Below are 18,400 nucleotides of genomic sequence, written 5' to 3' on the forward strand. Positions count from 1 at the left end.
TTCGATTATTTCCCTCTCAGCCAAAGACTCGACCACCAAAGTCAGGACAAAACCAAGCAATCTCATTCCAAGACAAAGACAAAGTAATTGGAAAACATAAGAGGGGAAAGAAGGCACACAGAAAGTACCTCCCTGTCCGCTTATGGGAGGTAGGAATCCCACCCAGACAAATATGTAAAAGGAAAAATGATATAGTGCATAATGATTTACAAGGAAAAAAAAAAATGTCTCCCAAAACTATACATTTGACCGTTTCCCTCCCAGGCAGGGTATCCGGCCAGAGCTAGGACAAAACTAAGGAATCTCATTCCAAGACGAAGACTGGAAGCAAATTGGAAAACGGGGGGATTGAAGACTATGTACCTCCCTCTGTACCCACCCAGCACCAGTCTTCAAATCGCCTCCAACTCCAAGCTCAATCCACACAAGCACAAATTATTACAAAAACAAGGAATCAGTGGTGCAAAAGACAAGACCAACAAAATAAATGTTAGAAAAAAAGGTCAGGACTTCGCTGCTCCTCCCTCCTCCTCCTCCCCCCCCCCCCCCCCCCCCCCCCCCCCCCCCCCCCCTCCCATACACATCTGACTGCCACTAGCAACCACATAATTCAAGGCAAGAAAAAAATGTTTTTAATGAATGAAACAAAGGACGCCATTAATTTTTTAACTTTTATTTAGTATAAAACTAAAAAAAACAATAAGAATTAGAGTACAAGTACAAGAATAAGAAAAGCTTAAAGACGTAGTGCTAGCATTTTCACAATGAAAACTTTTGACACAATCTGACAACTCATCTCGTGAATGAGCAAATATAATCTATCAACAATCCGTAAAGTCACACTAGACTTTCAACAACTTGGTGGGAAAAAACCCTCTTGTAAATTGCTAACAAGTTTTTAAAAATTCAGCGATGAGTATAAAATGGTAATGAAAAATATCTTATTAAAGATTTAAAATATTAAGCTTATAGACGAGTAAAATGCAATGAAAAAATATCTTCCATTTGATTAAAAAGATTTATAATATTAAGCTTAAAAATATGTATCAAAAACAAAGGGGGCACTGAGTCTCAAAGGCACCGTCATATTTATGCTAATATATTAAGTCAACATAAAAAATAAAGAGGAACAGTAGCTGCAATATAATGTATGGAGACAGATCATGTGACCGTTTCGGGTTTCCCCCTGCACATCATTTGTCTTCATAAATTGAATTGAAGCTTTTATTCTACTTTATCATTATTTTGCATCAAGGTCAAACATAGGATGGATTATAGAACTTCATGCGTGTGGTGATGATCATGATATAGAATTCTTAATTTGATGGAAACGGGGAAGCAGTGATCATGAAATAGAATTTTTATGTACATCGCATATATTATGTGGTTATAGTACTGAGTAATATATTTTGATAGTTATAAAGAAAGATTCTGTACATACTTGACAAATAAACTTTGCGTAATATTTAAATTTAAGTCCTATTTTGAAAATCGCTCCAAGTTGTGATATGGTGTGACTTTATTCAAGACTGTACAATCATCAAATTCATTAGTCTGGTTCCGAAAAAAAATGGAAACAAAAAAATGTTTTAATACATATAAATATAATAAAATCAAAAAAATATGAAAAAAAAAATATCCACAGTACAAAAATTATGCTTTTAAAAAATAATTGAGAACCAGACATAGGAACTGACTTCATTTTTACAAATAAATCGCCTCGCATATAATTAAGGTACTGAATGCCGTGCTGCCAGATACAACAGTTAAAATAATTTTGATTCGAGTGGAATGATTTGTTCATCAAGGCATGACAACAAAAATTAAGTGAATCAAGACTTGCATTTAAATCTTTTAAAAAATTTTTTAGCTTCTTGTAAAAAAAAATAAATGCTGCAATGATTGTAAAAATCTGAACACATTTTGGTGTGCATATCGATGCATACAAAGGAATAGAAATGAAGGAGAGATGCAGATGAGATGGGTTGGAACAAAGGTAAGAGTAGCTTCTTTTTTATCACAATGAAACTAGGACCACATTACTGGTAACTTGCCTAACTAAAAATTGTGGCCAATACTATTACCTAAGATATCACAACGCTGAAAAAGAAAATCGAAGATTAGCCGGTAATTAAGTTGGAGGAAAATTTTATCTACTAAACCAATAAGTTACTATTCTATTTACAAGCTATCACAACGCTGAAAAGAAGAAAGTTTTGAATTAGCTATACTAATATCACAAAGCTGAAAAAAAAAAGTGATGATTAAGAGCCAAGTTTAAGACAGAATAAAGAAATAGAAATTGAATTTAGAAGTGAAATATAATATGGATACAGCGTTACTACAGTTACAAATTACAAGTTGGCGAGTAATCAGTTTTGAACAAAGATGGAAGTGCATATATAAAAAATGAAACAGAGCAGCTGCCTTTAGCATCAATTATGACTTTGCAATAAACTTTTTTTAAAATAAATTTCAACATTCTGGATTTTGTATTGAGGCAAAATGTAGTAGTCGTTAGTTCTTTCAAAATTTCATTCAACAAATATTATATTCACAATAGACTCTAGCATAACATATGGGGGGTATGAACTGTAGGAACTTAAAACATACATTGATACTTAAGTATTCATTACCAAGAGAAATAATCGGAATCTTTTATTTGCGATTGTTTATAAATGGTTTGCCATCATCCTGTATTGTACGCATAGGTCAGAATAACGTCTTCCATCTCAGAGCAACCTTTTTAACATGTACCGTCCACGAAAAGCAATTCAAAAGATGGCTCAACTCAAAAAGTAAAAAAATTCAAAATAGAAAACTAGGCCCGAGCCATTCAAGCCCATGCAGCTGGAACCAGGCGGGTACATCAGACCCAGACACCCAATCATCGGGATTGGAAATGATCTGCTTGCAAATGAACATGTCAGGACAAGGGGCAAAAACCCTGTTTGAACGAAGATGAAAAAAACCGTGTGTGAACGAAGATGAAAAAAACCGTGTGTGAACGAAGAACAAAAAACCCTTTGTGAATGAAGAAGAAAACAAACCCTGTGTGAACGAAGAAAAAACCCTGTGTGAACGAAGAAAAAACCCTGTGTGAACGAAGAAAAAACCCTGTGTGAACGAAGAAGAAAAAAAGCGCTGTGTGAACGAAGAAGAAAAAAAGCGCTGTGTGAACGAAGAAGAAAAAAAGCGCTGTGTGAACGAAGAAGAAAAAAAGCGCTGTGTGAACGAAGAAGAAAAAAAATGCTGTGAACGAAGAAGAAAAAAAAATGCTGTGAACGAAGAAGAAAAAAAAATGCTGTGAACAAAGAAGAAAAAAAACCCTGTGTGAACGAAGAAGAAAAACCCTGTGTGAACGAAGAAGAAAAACCCTGTGAACGAAGAAGAAAAACCCTGTGAACGAAGAAGAAAAACCCTGTGAACGAAGAAGAAAAACCCTGTGAACAAAGAAGAAAACCCTATGTGAGTGTGAACGAAGAAGAAAACCCTGTGTGAACGAAAAAGAAAACAAACCCTGTGTGAACGAAGAAGAAAACAAACCCTGTGTGAACGAAGAAGAAAACAAACCCTGTGTGAACGAAGAAGAAAACAAACCCTGTGTGAACAAAGAAAAAAACCCTGTGTGAACAAAGAAAAAAACGAACGAAGGAAAAAACCCTGTGTGAACGAAGGAAAAAACCCTGTGTGAACGAAGAAAAAACCCATAGAATAAAGAAAAAAACAGAATGAAGAAAAAAAACAGAAGAAAAAACCATAGAATGAAGAAAAAACCATAGAATGTAGAAAAAACCATAAACCATAGATTGTAGAAAAAAACATAGAAAAGAAAAAAACATAGAATGAAAGAAAAACCATTGAATGAAAGAAAAACCATTGAATGAAAGAAAAACCATTGAATGAAAGAAAAACCATTGAATGAAGGTAAAAAAAAAACAGAATGAAGGTAAAAAAAAAACAGAATGAAGGTAAAAAAAAAACAGAATGAAGGTAAAAAAAAAAAACAGAATGAAGAGAAAAAACAGAATGATGAAAAAAACGAAGAAAAAACCATGTGAATGAAGCAAAAATCTTGTATTTTAAAAAAATACGAACCAGAGGAAAAATAAAAACCTTGAAGATAAAAAAAAACCCTGTGAACCTAGAAGAAAAAAAACCCAAGATAACAACCTTGGGTACATGGCACAAATGTAGACAAATTGAAACCATTTAGAATGCCTTTCCACTCAACCCGACAACATACTTCCCATTTCTAAAAGGTCACCTCTTTTGTCATCCAAAATGACACCAAACAACGACACAAGATTAAAGTTCATCATCCCTACAAACAAGTGGATGTGGCCAACTACTATTGGGTGGCAGCACAGAGATGGAGAGGAAAAGTAGACAGGAGGGGGGGGGGGGGGGGGAACGGAGGATAAGATAAGGCAAAGCAAAAGAGGGAGAAGTTGAGAAGAAAAGAGTGGTAAGTCAGGGGGAGGGAGATTTGGTAGAAGAAAAGAGGAAGGAAGACAGAGGAAACAAGATATCAGAGAAGGGGAATAGAGCATCGAGAAAAGTCAAAACCGAGGATAAGAAATTTATAAAATCAAAAATAAGAGCAGGGTATCAAAAACAACATCAAAATGAAACTAAAAAAAAAATGAAAACAAAAGTAATTACAATTTTTTTTTTTTAAAGGATTAAATAACTAAATGCAGAACAGGAACAGAAAAAAAAACAAAGAATTCAGAAGACAATATCAAAGAACAGAACAATATGAAATGGACAAGACAGAAGCAGCAACAAAAGAATTCAAAGAGCGTAACCGGAAAACCAGAACAAAGTAACAGTAACAAGTCCAACAGAAACCAATCAAAAAAAAGGTGGAATAATCTGACAAAATGCAGTTGATTTCTAATCATCCGAGAATAATTTTTATGTCAAAAATGATATTTACATTAAACAAATTCAAAAATGGTGTATAATAAGGTTTGTCGATCGTCAAATTGCCACAATTCCAAGCCAAACGTGTAAACAGAGGCAAAAGCCCACTATTTAACAAATACTCATTTTACTCAGAAAGGAAGTCCACCAATGATCCTAGTTCAACAAGACGTAGGGCAAACGGTATAACAAGCACTTTCCCAGTAACGCATTGTTCAAAATCGGCCAACAACATTTCTACCCTTGACAAGACAAAATATTCAAAATATTTGTGTCCCAAGAGTTAGAAAAGCAATTTGCAGAATGAAATGGAATGCTCAGACTTGTTAACATGGCAATGGCAAAATTTGCCCCCCAAAAAAGGAAACAATTTTGAAAGCACTGGTAATAAATACTAAAGTAAAAATGTTCCAAAAAGCATCTTGTATAAAGTGTATAAGGTACAACAATGTTGGCTTTTAAAAGATTTGATGAGCAACAATCGATTCATGTTTCAACCTAGCACCTAAAAAAACAATGGAATTCCGTATAGAAAGTCTTTGTTATGATGCTAGATTGTATCACAAATAGTTATTCAAGTCATCCTGTATTTCAAGGTGCTTTAGCTAGAGCCACTCTTGTTTCTCAATACGTTTCATTTCAAAATTCTACGCACATCAGAATCGGGTGTGATGAAAATGTCGCGCAAGTGCCAGAGTAAAATCAAGATGCAAGAACACAAGCAGATACAAGGTAATTTCGAAAACTGAATCTAATTTAGATTACAGTAGTTTTAGAATACGAGGCAACACCTTTTCAGTCTTTCCTGCACAGAACAGACTTAGTAATGGAAGCCATTATAGCTCGAGGTCACAAGGAAAAACCCCAGGATTGGAACTCAGATCTATCAGTCCAAAAATAATATTTTACCACAATGCCATTGGCTTGTCCTAGACAAATCAGGACCCAGCATTGATATTTGCCAAAAAGTTTTCCATTCTCCTATACTCAAGATTTACACAAATCATAGAGCAAATGAGAACGTCGTGTCTATGAACAAGAGTGGTTCAAGTCCAAAAACTCCAAAAACCCAAATCCTTAGAAAGCCAACATTCAATGAACCAGAGATGCTAAACTTGTAAAGTCTTGTCCTAGTTCAAATACCCACCGTTATGCAATCATAATAAAGGAATCTAATATTGCACTTCATGACTTCTGTCAACATGTATGAAAACGAGGTAAAAATGTCCAATAATTTGATAAAATAATTTTGTTTAAAAAAAAAAATACAATTTAAAAAAGGCCAAAAAGAAATTTAAATATCCAAAACTTGGAATTGATAAAACAATAGGTCAACTCTACCTACTTTTGACAAACCACGCTGTCAGTCGCACGACGCAAATATCACACAATCAGCTAATTAGAATATGGAAAAAAAAATATGAATACAAAATTTTTTAAATCCTCCACTCATGTGATTTTTTAAAAAAGTAAACATCACATCAGTGGAAGATTTTTAAAATTGTATAAACCAAAGAATGCCCATGTTTTAATTAGCTGATCATGAGATATTTAAGAGATAAAACTCAACAGCGTTGAAAGCCGAAGGCATCTATTTTCATACAAGACGAGAAATCACAATGTTCTAGTTTGTCTTTATCCATCGAATTATCCGTCCAGGTACAACAATCAATCAAAACAGTGTCAGCAAGCCAGTTGGAGGAATGCGGGCAACGTGGTGGAACCTAAAAGAGAAAATGAAAATCGTATTATAGTAAAATAGGCATTAGATAACCGTTTTCACTGATCTACTACACTTGGGACTTGATTTAAGAAAATATACCATCTCATAAAAGATAAATACATCCCTTTCCCTCTCAGCAGGGCAAAGGCATTCCCAGAAACAAGGACACAAAGCCACATGTTTGTTTTTACGACGCTTGTGACACACTTGGGTCATTTCAGCACCAGAAAAAAAAAAAAAAGGAAAATGGCAAAGTATAAAATTAGGGAGGTGCTGTTCGTTTGAATTGCTGATATGTGGGTTTTATTTTTTTCATTACTTGATTTTCATGCTAAAGTTTATAGAAAGATGATTTACAAGGGTGAAAAAATCCCAAAATGCAAGCAAAGATAATCGGACTTGTGTGAGCATGGGTACAAGACACTGCAATAAATGGGATATTGAATTACCAAAACCCCGAAGATCTTACTGTCTGTCAAAATCAAATGATAGCCAAGTCAAACCCAAAAGTTAAAATTCTACATTTCAGTATTCAAAAACTTACTTTTCCAGCCTATACTTTTCCACAACTGCCTGTTGTGGCATCGAGGAGGTTCTTTTGTGGAGGCAGTAGAGAGATTTCACACAATCTAACAAATCAACAACACCAAAGCCGCTCGACAGCTCAATGTTTTGGGGCTAGAAGACAAATGAAGGTAAATGTACATCAGTTAAAAATCAGATGAAGAAAAAGCATAATTTTGCACAGCATCTTACTCTATCAAATGTGGATTCAATTAGCTTCAACCCATTTCAATTACTAAATTACCCTTAATTCAATATCTAGCAATTGAAAACCTAAAATTGAAGTTTGAAAAAAATAGCTTAGCATGAATAAGGGTCTTCCTAGATGACTAGACCAGAATGTTAAAATTTCAGATGTATTTTGGACTAACTTTTGCTTTCAACATAGGCGGTATACTGAATGACAAGAACTGTCAAAGTGTCATCTGGATAAAACCGTTGTAACGACGAGCAATATTTTAATTAAATCATGTTCTATAGTCAATGTCGTATATATTGCAAGCCTTTAAAAAAATTAAAGGTCGAGTTACATATTTCGAATAAAGCAAATAACCAACCGACTTCAAAATGACAAATGTCAAGCAAAAATGTCTATTCAGAAAACCATACCATCAATTCTTACAACTGTGAATTTGAAATGGAATTATCTGAAAGGCTTTCCTCTACTTTTTAATGCTATGAAATGTAAACACTTCAGAAAATTACATCAATTATATTCTATACTTGCATTCTTTTTTCAATTTAAATTGTTCAGAGAGCAATGAATCTAAATTGAACTCTTACCCAAACAGGATGTAAATTCAAGGTACTCCTGGCCAAAACAATACAGCTGGCAGCAATGACGCTGGACGGATGGCTGAGGAAATCATCCACCTCAATCAATGACAACTCTGACAAGAACTGTGGATGGATGATTGGTTAAATAGAAATTTCCAATATGTTACAGTGAATGACAGTCGGATGGTGAAAAAGCTTCGAACTGAGATAATTCTAAGCTTAGTTAGGTCAATTTTTATCAAAAATGAGTTCTGTCATAAATGATTAAATCAAACCTTTGTGTACATCATGAAATATCAAAGCTTAATTTCACTTCTAAAGAAAAGTTGCTGGATACATTTCTCATACATCTGACCATAACTTCATGAAAAATCACCCTATTTACTTCAAATAAAGATTAAAATGCTATGAGAAGCATATGCTTTCAGAAAAAACAAAAAATGCAAATCCAAATTTTTCAACTCCCGACTGATTATGTCATGCACTGACATACAAGTTTTAACAAAGAGTGTTGATAGCTGAAGGACGTAAAGTCCTTTTGCCAGAATATTTGAGAGACCCAAAACAAATCCAAAATTTAAAAAAAGCTTTACAGTCCTTGTAATCTCAATGCCAGTAAAAAAGATGGGAGAATTAGGATTCAAGCATACTATAAAATAAACATGACAAAGGGTTATTCAAATTAAAATTAGAGTTAGAAATAGATCTCAAGGGCAATCTAATCAAGTGTCTTTGAGATTAGGTATCCCAAACTTAACGGGTGAATGAAGTCTCTTTGAACAGTCTATTGAATTAAGTTATTGGTGAAAAACTCACACCATTAAAATCAGCAGCCGTTGAAAATTATATCCCAAATTGAGCCTGATAGCTTGTTTCAACGCATAACTCCATCTATGTAAACATAGCCCGTTTGCTTTCTTCCCTATACAAGATTTGTTTTTTCACAAATAAAAAAATGAGGCCTATTTGAACTGAAGTTAATGGTGAAAAACATACCATCAAAATCAGCAGCCTTTGAAGATTACAAGAGAAAAATTGGGCCTGCTAGATTTTTCAGTACAAAACGTCATCTATGTAAACAAAAGCCTATTTTTTTCTTCCCCTCACCAAGATTTAGTTTTCTTCACAAATCAAAAAATAAATGAAACTAAAAACCCATAACTTTATTTTCCGATTTTGGTTAAGTTATTTTCCATGGAAGTGGCATATTGCTTTGTAATTTAACTTTTGCTATTTGTAGAACTAACTTAGTTTGGGATACCTATTGAGATCACTATAGTCTGACAATGGGATCTCGTCAAGAGGTTAAAGTGGTTTTTAAAATATGTATGACAAAAGGACAATGTATAAAGCTAATGAGAATATATCGACCTGACAAATTTCGCATCAATCTGACCATTGCAATTTTCATAATCTTGTTTCAGATAATGATAGTGGATTAACCTGTCAGTGGAGCTTGTCCAAGGCCAATGTATCTAATGTTTCCATTCTACATCACATTAATTTTGCCCTATCTCAATGAGATCCAGCTACTAGTATGCAAAGTGACAAATAGTATCTGGCCCCAAGGCTTAATCCAACAGGTTTGTGTTGGAAAGCACACTTGCTCATCACCCAACATGCTGCTACATATCAAAATAAATTGGTCTGTTTGTTTTTGTTGTTTTTAAGGGTTTTACGGCGCTTGCAACACATTAAGGTCACATCAGCGCCAGTAAAAAGGAAGAAAATGGGATAGTCGAAAGTTTTAGAATTACAATTAAAGCACACAAGAGAGAGTAAGACAAAGGGGAATTGGGAACAAATAGGGATCAGATGTAGATTCCAAGAGCATACTATCAATGTACTTAGCTTGAGATCACCTATAAGTCTCATCCGGACACAAGCACAAAACCCAACAAGGAGGAATACACTCAGATGCTTACATTATACATTAAAAATAAATATAATACATAACAGATGATTTACAAGGAAAAAAATATCTCTCAAAACAATAACTATGCATTCGACTGTTTCCCTCCCAGCCAGGGCCAGGACAAAACCAAGTAATCTCATTCCAAGACAAAGACAGAAAGCGTGTTGGAAAACAGATATAAGGGGATAGAAGACACAGTATGTACCCCCCTGCCCACAATGGGAGGTCAGGATCCCCACCCAGATAAACGGGTCAAATTTGGCCTTTTGAAACCCGTTTTATCATGACTGGTACAATCCAAAATCTAATCAACTCTGAAAAAAAACAACCCAAAAACTTGTTTGAGGGATATGGAGTTGACATGAAAACTTACATAAGCAAGAAATTTGGCTGTTTCCGACATATCAGTTAAGCTTTCCATGAAATGTTCAATGAACCAACTGATGGTGGGTGTCGCCACTTTGAATTCCAGCAATTTCAGAATGACGCTTTCCATCTTCAAGACCTGTGGGAACAGTTTTTTAGCAGATTTAGCGAACTATATAATCTAACAAATTGACAGGTTTATATCAGTGAAGCCAAACCACTTTGATTACCACCTAACAATTTATAGATTAGGTCAACAATCAGGTTGACCTACAAAATCAAAAGTTAGATAGCCAAAAGTAGACATGGGTGTTTTATCGTCGAAATGGGACAATATTGGTTTGACCAATAAACCTCCCGGCCAAGGTAAGGACAAAACCAGATTTGTGAACAAGTCGTCAGACCATAAATGGTAAATAGAAATGTTTGATAATAACCAAAGTGATGGTAGATCAATTTGTTTTTGCTTAAAGGTTTTATGGAACTTGCACTTTCAGGTCATTTAAGTAACAGAGGGTTAAATTCTAGATTTAAAAAAAAAAAGGCAAGAAAAAGACAAAGGGGACTAGTTCAAATTAGTGGCGAAATAGCTTCGCAGTGCACAAAATATTTTCAAAATGTGAGGAGAAAAAGAACAAACATTTAAATTAGCAAATACAGGATGGTGACCAATGACAACTTAGAGATTGCTCCAAAGTAATATACTCTTTTTGATGGAAAAGAAAAAGACTTTACCTGCTTTTTGGTGTAAGTGTCATCTGTAATGTACACGAATTCGCCAACATCAGGGGGGTATATCTCTTCATATTTTCTGAGAAAAAAGTTTCACAATTTTGGCAACAATGTCCAGTGTATGAAAAATTAAGTTGGCATGGGTAATATTTTTGGAACGTCTTGGTAAAATTGTGTGATAGAAAAGTATCCCATGCTGAATCTTAATCAAAATATCAATGTCATAATCACTAAAAATTCTCTTAATACAATTTGTAACAATTGGCTCCAGGATAATCTGTAATGCCCATTCTATAAAAATATAAACAAATTTAAAGACGCCCTCGATCAACTAACTTTTCCAATGCCCTAGAATTGATGTTTATTTCCATTTCGATTTTTCATCTATGTCATTTAATAGTTCAAATTTTCCTGTGAATTTCTGTATGAACACATTTTAAATTACAATGAAGAAAATCACTTACGCAGCAATGAACATACTAGCAGCCCCAACAAGCTGCAACTTAGGTCTTTCAACTCGAACCAGGCTTAAAAACCGATCAACGTAGTTGATGGAGAGGAAGAGCGTTTCTCTGCTCAACCTGTATTCCTCTCCAACCTGAAAGTCAAAATAAGATTGAGCATAAGGGAAATGGTAACTGTCAAATCATTCATACGTCTTGCCATCATCTTGAAAGAAAATACCACCATTATCAATTTGATCACAGGTTAAGCTAAATTTAAGTAGGCATATTGAGATACTGTGGAAGGTTTACCATTGACTCGAAACCTGAATAAACACTTGAATATAAGAATTTTTAATGTGACATTTCCAAGCCATTTTAAAAATTGGAAGACTTAAAAAAGGGTGTATCTCTACACAGGGTGTATCTCTAGTTTGAAAACAACTTGCCTCTATTAACCAGTCGACAAGGATATTTCTCATTGACATGGAAACATCCGTCTGTCTGTTCATGAAATCCACACCAGGTTTTGTCTCATGCTGCAAATAAAAAAAATTAGATATTAAGATTTTATCATCAGATATAAATATTTTAAAATAAATTAGTTCTCGATCTTAAGAACGAAAATAAGTACATTATCTTATTCAATTACTTATTAGACAAGGTTTTCAACATGGTTTTGAATTCATACACTATATTTCACATATAATTCATTCAATTTTGAAGATTTAATTTTAACTATCCCTTTTTTTTTCTAAGGTTCCAGTCCCATGCAGAAAGCAGAAACATAGTAAACTTAACAGTTGATTCGAAAAAAAATTAGAATTTTCAATCTTAAACCTGTTGTGCCAAGTGATAATTCTATTACTTTCAATGTTCACCCTAGATAAACATTAAAAAAACACCCAGGCATTTGCATCTTGGCACTACGTTTCCATCACTTACTGCTTCATATCGACTTTGCTCACTTTTCCTAAAGTCATAGATCATTAGTGTTCTAGTGGCAGTTAATTTTTTAAAAGAATTGTCACGTTTCAAATTTTTGTTTGTAGTTAACTAAGCCGGAGTTGGATTTTATATTGCCAACAATGGCTGTCATCCGATAAAATTTAGTGAGGGTTACACAAATGTATAATGTGATCTTACAGATTAACCCATCTAGCAAAGAAATTCATACAGATAAATGACAACATACCTCTTTTGCCCTTAGGAAATTGTAAATGTCGGAAGCATAGGGATCCAGACCAAACTCATCACGGGGGCTTAGTGGTCCCAGCATGTCCTTGACTGAATTATCAACTACCATGGGAGCTGGAAATTGCACAATTCATTTTCAATATTACAAATAAAACAAAGAATGAGGGTATTCAAGTTCTAATGTTTAAGGGACAGCGTGGCTCAGCGGTACGATCTTTGCTTCGTACTCGAAAGGTACTGAGTTCATCACCCGCTGCGTTATACGACCTTGAGCAAGTCATCTCGCCCTCGCTCACTTTGTGGAGCTGCACTCCGACTGACGCCTGGGTTATTCCAGTCTTTTCTTGGAATAGACCCTAAAAACAAATTTCTCCATGGGGATAAATAAGGGAATTTTTTAAGATCCGAGATGTTTTGTTTGTTGCTTTAGGTCTCTTCCAACACAAGTGAGGTTATATGAGAGACCGCTGAAACAAAAAAACAAGCAATCTAACAAAAATAGTACAAATGTAAATCAAAATCATAACCTAAAGATATCATAAGCTAAATTATAAATAACCAAGAACAAACAGGCAGAAGATTTACAGAAAAAAAAAAATCCCCTGTCAAAAATACAATCACAAACCAAAGAAGCAGGATAGGCTAGTAAAGAGAAGAAACGACATCACTATCGGATCGTACACCCATGCGAACATCATAGGTATATGATTCAAGGGTGATGCTCCCATCCAACCACCCGCGTAAGATCCGAGATGAAAATTAAAATCAATATATAGTTATCAAGGGGTGGTCAAGAAAATTATATATACCAGATTAAATACCAAAAGAAGAAAAAAGCAAGTCTGTGATCTTAGAGCTTTACATTTGTCCACTTTCAGCCAATTAAAATTTTTAAATTTTAGTTTGCAAAATCTACAAACTTTCAGGCATTTATTCATTATCATTAAAATGAAGAAAAGGTTTACTGGATTAGATAGCTGAACATTTGAGACGACTGTCAAAACAGTTGCATCTTAAAAGCGGACAAACAATTGTAAGGTGGATGTCCCAATAGATTACTTGAGTAAACTGGATGCGACGTAGCTCTTATCCATTTTCAGCCAATTTACAATAAAATATATATAATGTTTAGGAAGATCTGCAAAGACTAAACTTACAGGCATTTAACTCTACATCAATGTTCAATGGCTGCAAGGGTTGAAGCACTCCCTTGTGAGCTACAGGAACTCCATTGTGGTGAAGTCCTATGATATCTTCAGGAATGACTGGATTCTCTTCCATCATATTTTCCTTATCCTGCATGAGCTCATCATCGATGTGGAGCACATCCCTGGCTGAAAGAACCTGGCGTTCTATTTCGGCTGGAAAACCACATGGCGGGACTCGATCCGAAACATCTTGAAATATAGCAAACCCAGTGTTTTTGGCAACCTTTGGAGGCACTTCGTTCTCTTGGCCACCAAAATCGGATTGTGAAGTCCCAACAACCGAGTGCTAGATACAAAAAAAAACAGGAAATGAAAGAGTTTGAGGAATGGAAGTGGGATAAGCATTTGAAAAGAAAAAGCATAGAGATCCCATTAGAAGCCATCTAAGTCATTTAAGATTCATCCCAAATCCTCTCTTCAGACTGCCATTCCTATAGACAACTAAATCTCTGCAATAAATGGCTTGTTAAAATTGTGTTCAGGAAAATTAGCATCTTCCTAATGTGTCATGGCCATAAATCATCTTTAATTTTGAATAAATGAAATCTGAATAGCTTGTTCTTTGAATTTGTTTTTTAAGGGTTTTACTGTGCTTGCAACACATTTAGGTTGTATCAGCGCCAGTAAAAAGGAAGAAAATGGGATAGCAAAAAGTTCTAGAATTACAATTAAAGCACCCAAGAAAAAGACATAGGGGAACTGGGAACAAATAGGGATCAGATGTAGATTCCAAGAGCATACCCGCAATATACTTAGTTTGAGATCACCTATAAGTCTCGTCCGGACAAAAGCACAAAATCCAAGAGGAATACATTAAAATGCTTACAATATACATTCAAAATAAATATACATAACAGATGATTTACAAGCAAAAAGTATCTCCCAAAACAATATGCATTTGACTGTTCTCCCAGCTACGACTCCAGGCAGGGTCAAGACAACCAAGTTTGTTTTTAAGGGTTTTACGGCACTTGCAACACAAGGTCATAGCGCCAGTAAAAAGGGAGAAAATGGGATGGGAAAGTAAAAAGTTCTAGAATGACAATGCATCCAAGAAAAATGAAGACAAAGGGGAATTGGTTCAAATAGGAAACCATGTGGATTCCAAAAGCACACCATCAACCTACTTAAGAGATCACCTAAAAATCTCATCCAGACAAGCACAGGTCCCCACTAAGAGGAATACACTCAAATGCTTACAAATCATATAATGTATGCAAAACATAATACGGTGCATAACAGATGATATACAATGAAATAAATATCATCCCCTAAAACTAACCATACATTAGACTGTCTCCCTCTCAGCCAGGATATCTGGCCAGGGGTAGAACAAAACAAAGTAATCTCATTCCAAGACAAAGACAGTAAGTTGGAAAACATAGGGGGATAGAAGACTCAGTATGTACCTCCCTGTCCACTATGGGAGGTCCGGAACCCCACCCAGGCAAAACCAAGTAATCTAATTCCAAGAAAGACAAAGCAAGTTGGAAAACATATAGGGGAATAGAAGACTCAGTATGTACCTCCCTGCCCACTATGGGAGGTCAGGAACCCCACCCAGGCAAAACCAAGTAATCTCATTCCAAGACAAAGAAAGCATGTTGGAAAACCTATAAGGGGAAAGAAGACTATGTACCCCCCTGCCCACTATGGGAGGTCAAGAACTTTTGAACTTTAGTTTTGCTAGTATGATAGGAATCAAGCCACCATGTACTTATTTGCAGGTCTGATAACCTAAATTGTTTTGCCAATTGTAATAGGAATGCTCTCAAATCAATGCAAAATGTCCATTACAACAATGTTAAATTAAATAAGCCCATAAACGCGATCGTAATCACACCTGCAAATATGTCCACATCGAATCAACGCCTTTAACATAGTTGTGAGTTGTGGTCCTCTCTTGGACATTAAGCGTGATGCAATCATTTAAATTTGGTTCAAATTTTTAGCAGTGCTTTCTAGTTTTTTAAATAACATTATCATTAACATTAACATATGTTCAGTAATCGTAGTGACTCGTCAATTTTGCACGCAGTCGGTTTTTATTCAATTAAATTTTGAATTAGGCAAATTATTTCTTTTAAAAGCAAATTTCATTTGACCAAGGGATTTATTAGTGTTCCATCTTATGTGCATGACTGAATCTGCATCACTGCATCCTGATTTTTGCAATGGCTCAAACTCAAACTCAAGAATCCGATACGCGAAATTGAAATCATAAAACGAGGTTATGACACTCACCTTGTCTTTTGCAGCACGGAGAGGCTGACGTCTGACTTGATTCGTAACATTCCCCAAGACATGTCTTTTCCCATTATTTCCCCCAGCCTTTAGAGCCTGTCTGTTGGATTTTTGGTTTTCTCTATTTTCCCTTAACGCGTTTCCTCTAGCTTGGAGTGACATCTTTACGCCCTAGAACTAGAACCTTAACCTGTGGAGAAAGGATAAATTGATTAAAATTTAAAATGCACGTTTTTATTAATTAAGCCTCCAGTTGTGATCAATAATTTACAGTTTTACTGATAGCAAAGCATCCTGAAATGGAGTGGGTCTATCCAATCTCCTCTGCTCACAGTCGCATGTACACTAAGGACAGCATACTGAGGTCGCCTGTGGGCGTGGGATTTACCCGGTTGCCCTCTTGATGCGAGGTCAACTCGGATTTTTAAATTTTAAATTATACCAATCAAAATTCAAGGCTACTAATAAGGGTCTTAAAGTCTTTCCGAAATAAATTTGTAAAATATAAAAATAATCAAGACGCGAATTAGCAATACAAAAGGTTTATGAATCTCATTTCCCTTATAATATAATATAATAGAGAAAATAGAAAAGCATGCAAAATAAATTTAAATTCCAAGTCTTTGATGGAACCAATGTAAGATTGAACCGTAGAAATAGTTAAATCCGAAACAAGAATTTCTCAAAGTCAAAGGTCGCCAATTCCAGTTCTGTTATATATAGAAATAAAAGTAAACTCCCATTGCCATTATATTACATTTTAAAAATTATTATATTATTTATTATATACTTTGTAGAAGCTAACCCAAAGTATTAAACTTTCATTAACATTGACAAGAAAATGGCTTGGCCTTTTGAAAGCACTAAGTCCACATAAACAGAAGTGTAAAAGACTTCACCTCCAGTTGATACGAAGTGAAATTCTAAAAGTTTACCAACCTATCGTCGTTCTATCCTACTACACAATGAATGGTCATCTGTTTCACAGCATGTCATGTATCATGGTCAAGTCAAGTTGAGATTAGAAACGGGAGTTGGAACGAGGCAGTTGAATGACCCGCTTTGCTCAAATCGACCAATCACATTCGACTTCCTTAGAAACAGTGCTTTTCGGAGAGGCGAAAGCCCATTTCACGTGAAAAGAGAATTACAAGTTTTCAGTTTCTCTCACCGTTTCATATTAGTGTTCATGCTCTTGGCAATAAAACAAAAACAAATTCAAATCTAATAATTACCTTTGAACACTACTAAAAACAAAAAGTGAGTTTACACTGAATAACAGCTAACAAAGACCCATGTATTTGACCTTTTTGCGCATGTCTTTGACCTTACGACGCTCTGACGTGCCCTTATCAGAGAATAACAAGAGTTATCACTAAATCTAGATATAAATCTTGAAGTTAAAACACCCATATGATTAGGACTTCACCAATTGGATTTCTTATTAAATCTTAATCAATTTTGAAACAAGCAACTCTTTGTAATAAGTTAACTTTTATTGAAGTTTTTGGAGATGAGACCGATTCAAACAATGTCCTTGACCTTAAAAAGGTCAGAATTTTAATGCCACGCCCACCAAAATATAAACAATGACACGCGGTTCCTGCTGGTCTATCTCTGAGATGCAGTAGGTAACTCGAGGCTAATTCCCATATTTATAGAAATAATTATTTTGCTGTTGTCAAAACTGTTGTTGTTGTATTGGTATTGTCGCTATCATGCCATACCATGAGATCTCAAAACTGCGGTACTCTGGAAAACAAATCAATCGATTAAAATATTTGGCAAAAACTCTCAAACCTTGAACTTCGCGAAGTCCAGTTTCAGGGTTGATAATTTTGTTTTATTTTGTTTTGTCTTTTTTGTTTGTTTGTTTGTTTTTTTTTGCTTTTTCGTTTGTTTGTTTTTTCTAAATTTGTATTTTGTTTTTGTTTGTATTTTAGGGGGGGGGTGTATTTTGTTTGTTTTGTTTTGGGGTTTTGTTTTTTTTTTTTGTTGGTTTTGTTTTATTTGCTTTTACAAAATGAAAGTCATTTTAATCGATCGATATTTGAAGTGAAATGCAGAAACACAAAAGAACATTGAAGCTTTTGAAATGTGGTGCTTGAGAAGGATGCAGAGAATATCGTATACTGCACACAAAACGAACGAAGAAGTGCTAAAACAAACATACCAACAAAGGAAACTAATGCCCTTAATAGCGGATCGACAACTATCCTTTTTCGGACACATAGTAAGGAAAGATAAGAATGAATACCTGGCAAGTTGTGGAAAAATTCCTGGTAAACGCGCCCGGGGGGGA

The 18,400-nt window shown here is 35.0% G+C and overlaps 1 protein-coding gene across 5 annotated transcripts; it reads right to left on the reverse strand.

Moving 5' to 3' along the window:
* Positions 1-657: 657 nt before the first annotated feature.
* LOC144969885 (G2/mitotic-specific cyclin-A-like) lies at positions 658-17,393 on the reverse strand. 5 transcript variants are annotated; one of them, XR_013644880.1, is made up of 12 exons: positions 17,038-17,393; positions 16,099-16,288; positions 13,804-14,140; positions 12,645-12,760; positions 11,899-11,988; positions 11,471-11,604; positions 11,010-11,085; positions 10,282-10,413; positions 8,000-8,116; positions 7,197-7,330; positions 6,275-6,653; positions 658-1,554 (listed from the first exon to the last, which is right to left on the reverse strand). XR_013644880.1 is itself a non-coding variant. In XM_078908927.1 (11 exons), the coding sequence occupies exons 2-11, from the start codon at positions 16,258-16,260 to the stop codon at positions 6,602-6,604; spliced, it is 1,350 nt and encodes a 449-aa protein (XP_078765053.1). In that variant the 5' UTR covers positions 16,261-16,288; positions 17,038-17,393; the 3' UTR covers positions 4,897-6,601. The 5 variants fall into 5 exon arrangements, 4 of the variants coding, with proteins under 4 accessions (XP_078765053.1, XP_078765050.1, XP_078765054.1 ...); XM_078908927.1 differs by lacking the exon at positions 658-1,554 and having other exon boundaries at positions 4,897-6,653; XM_078908924.1 differs by lacking the exon at positions 658-1,554 and having other exon boundaries at positions 4,897-6,653; positions 10,282-10,446; positions 17,038-17,162.
* Between the last annotated feature and the right edge of the window lie 1,007 nt (positions 17,394-18,400).

This window comes from Berghia stephanieae, chromosome 4, assembly GCF_034508935.2.
Source record: "Berghia stephanieae isolate SIO BIC M18660-M18661 chromosome 4, UCSD_Bste_1.3, whole genome shotgun sequence".
In the NCBI taxonomy this organism is placed as follows: domain Eukaryota; kingdom Metazoa; phylum Mollusca; class Gastropoda; order Nudibranchia; family Aeolidiidae; genus Berghia; species Berghia stephanieae.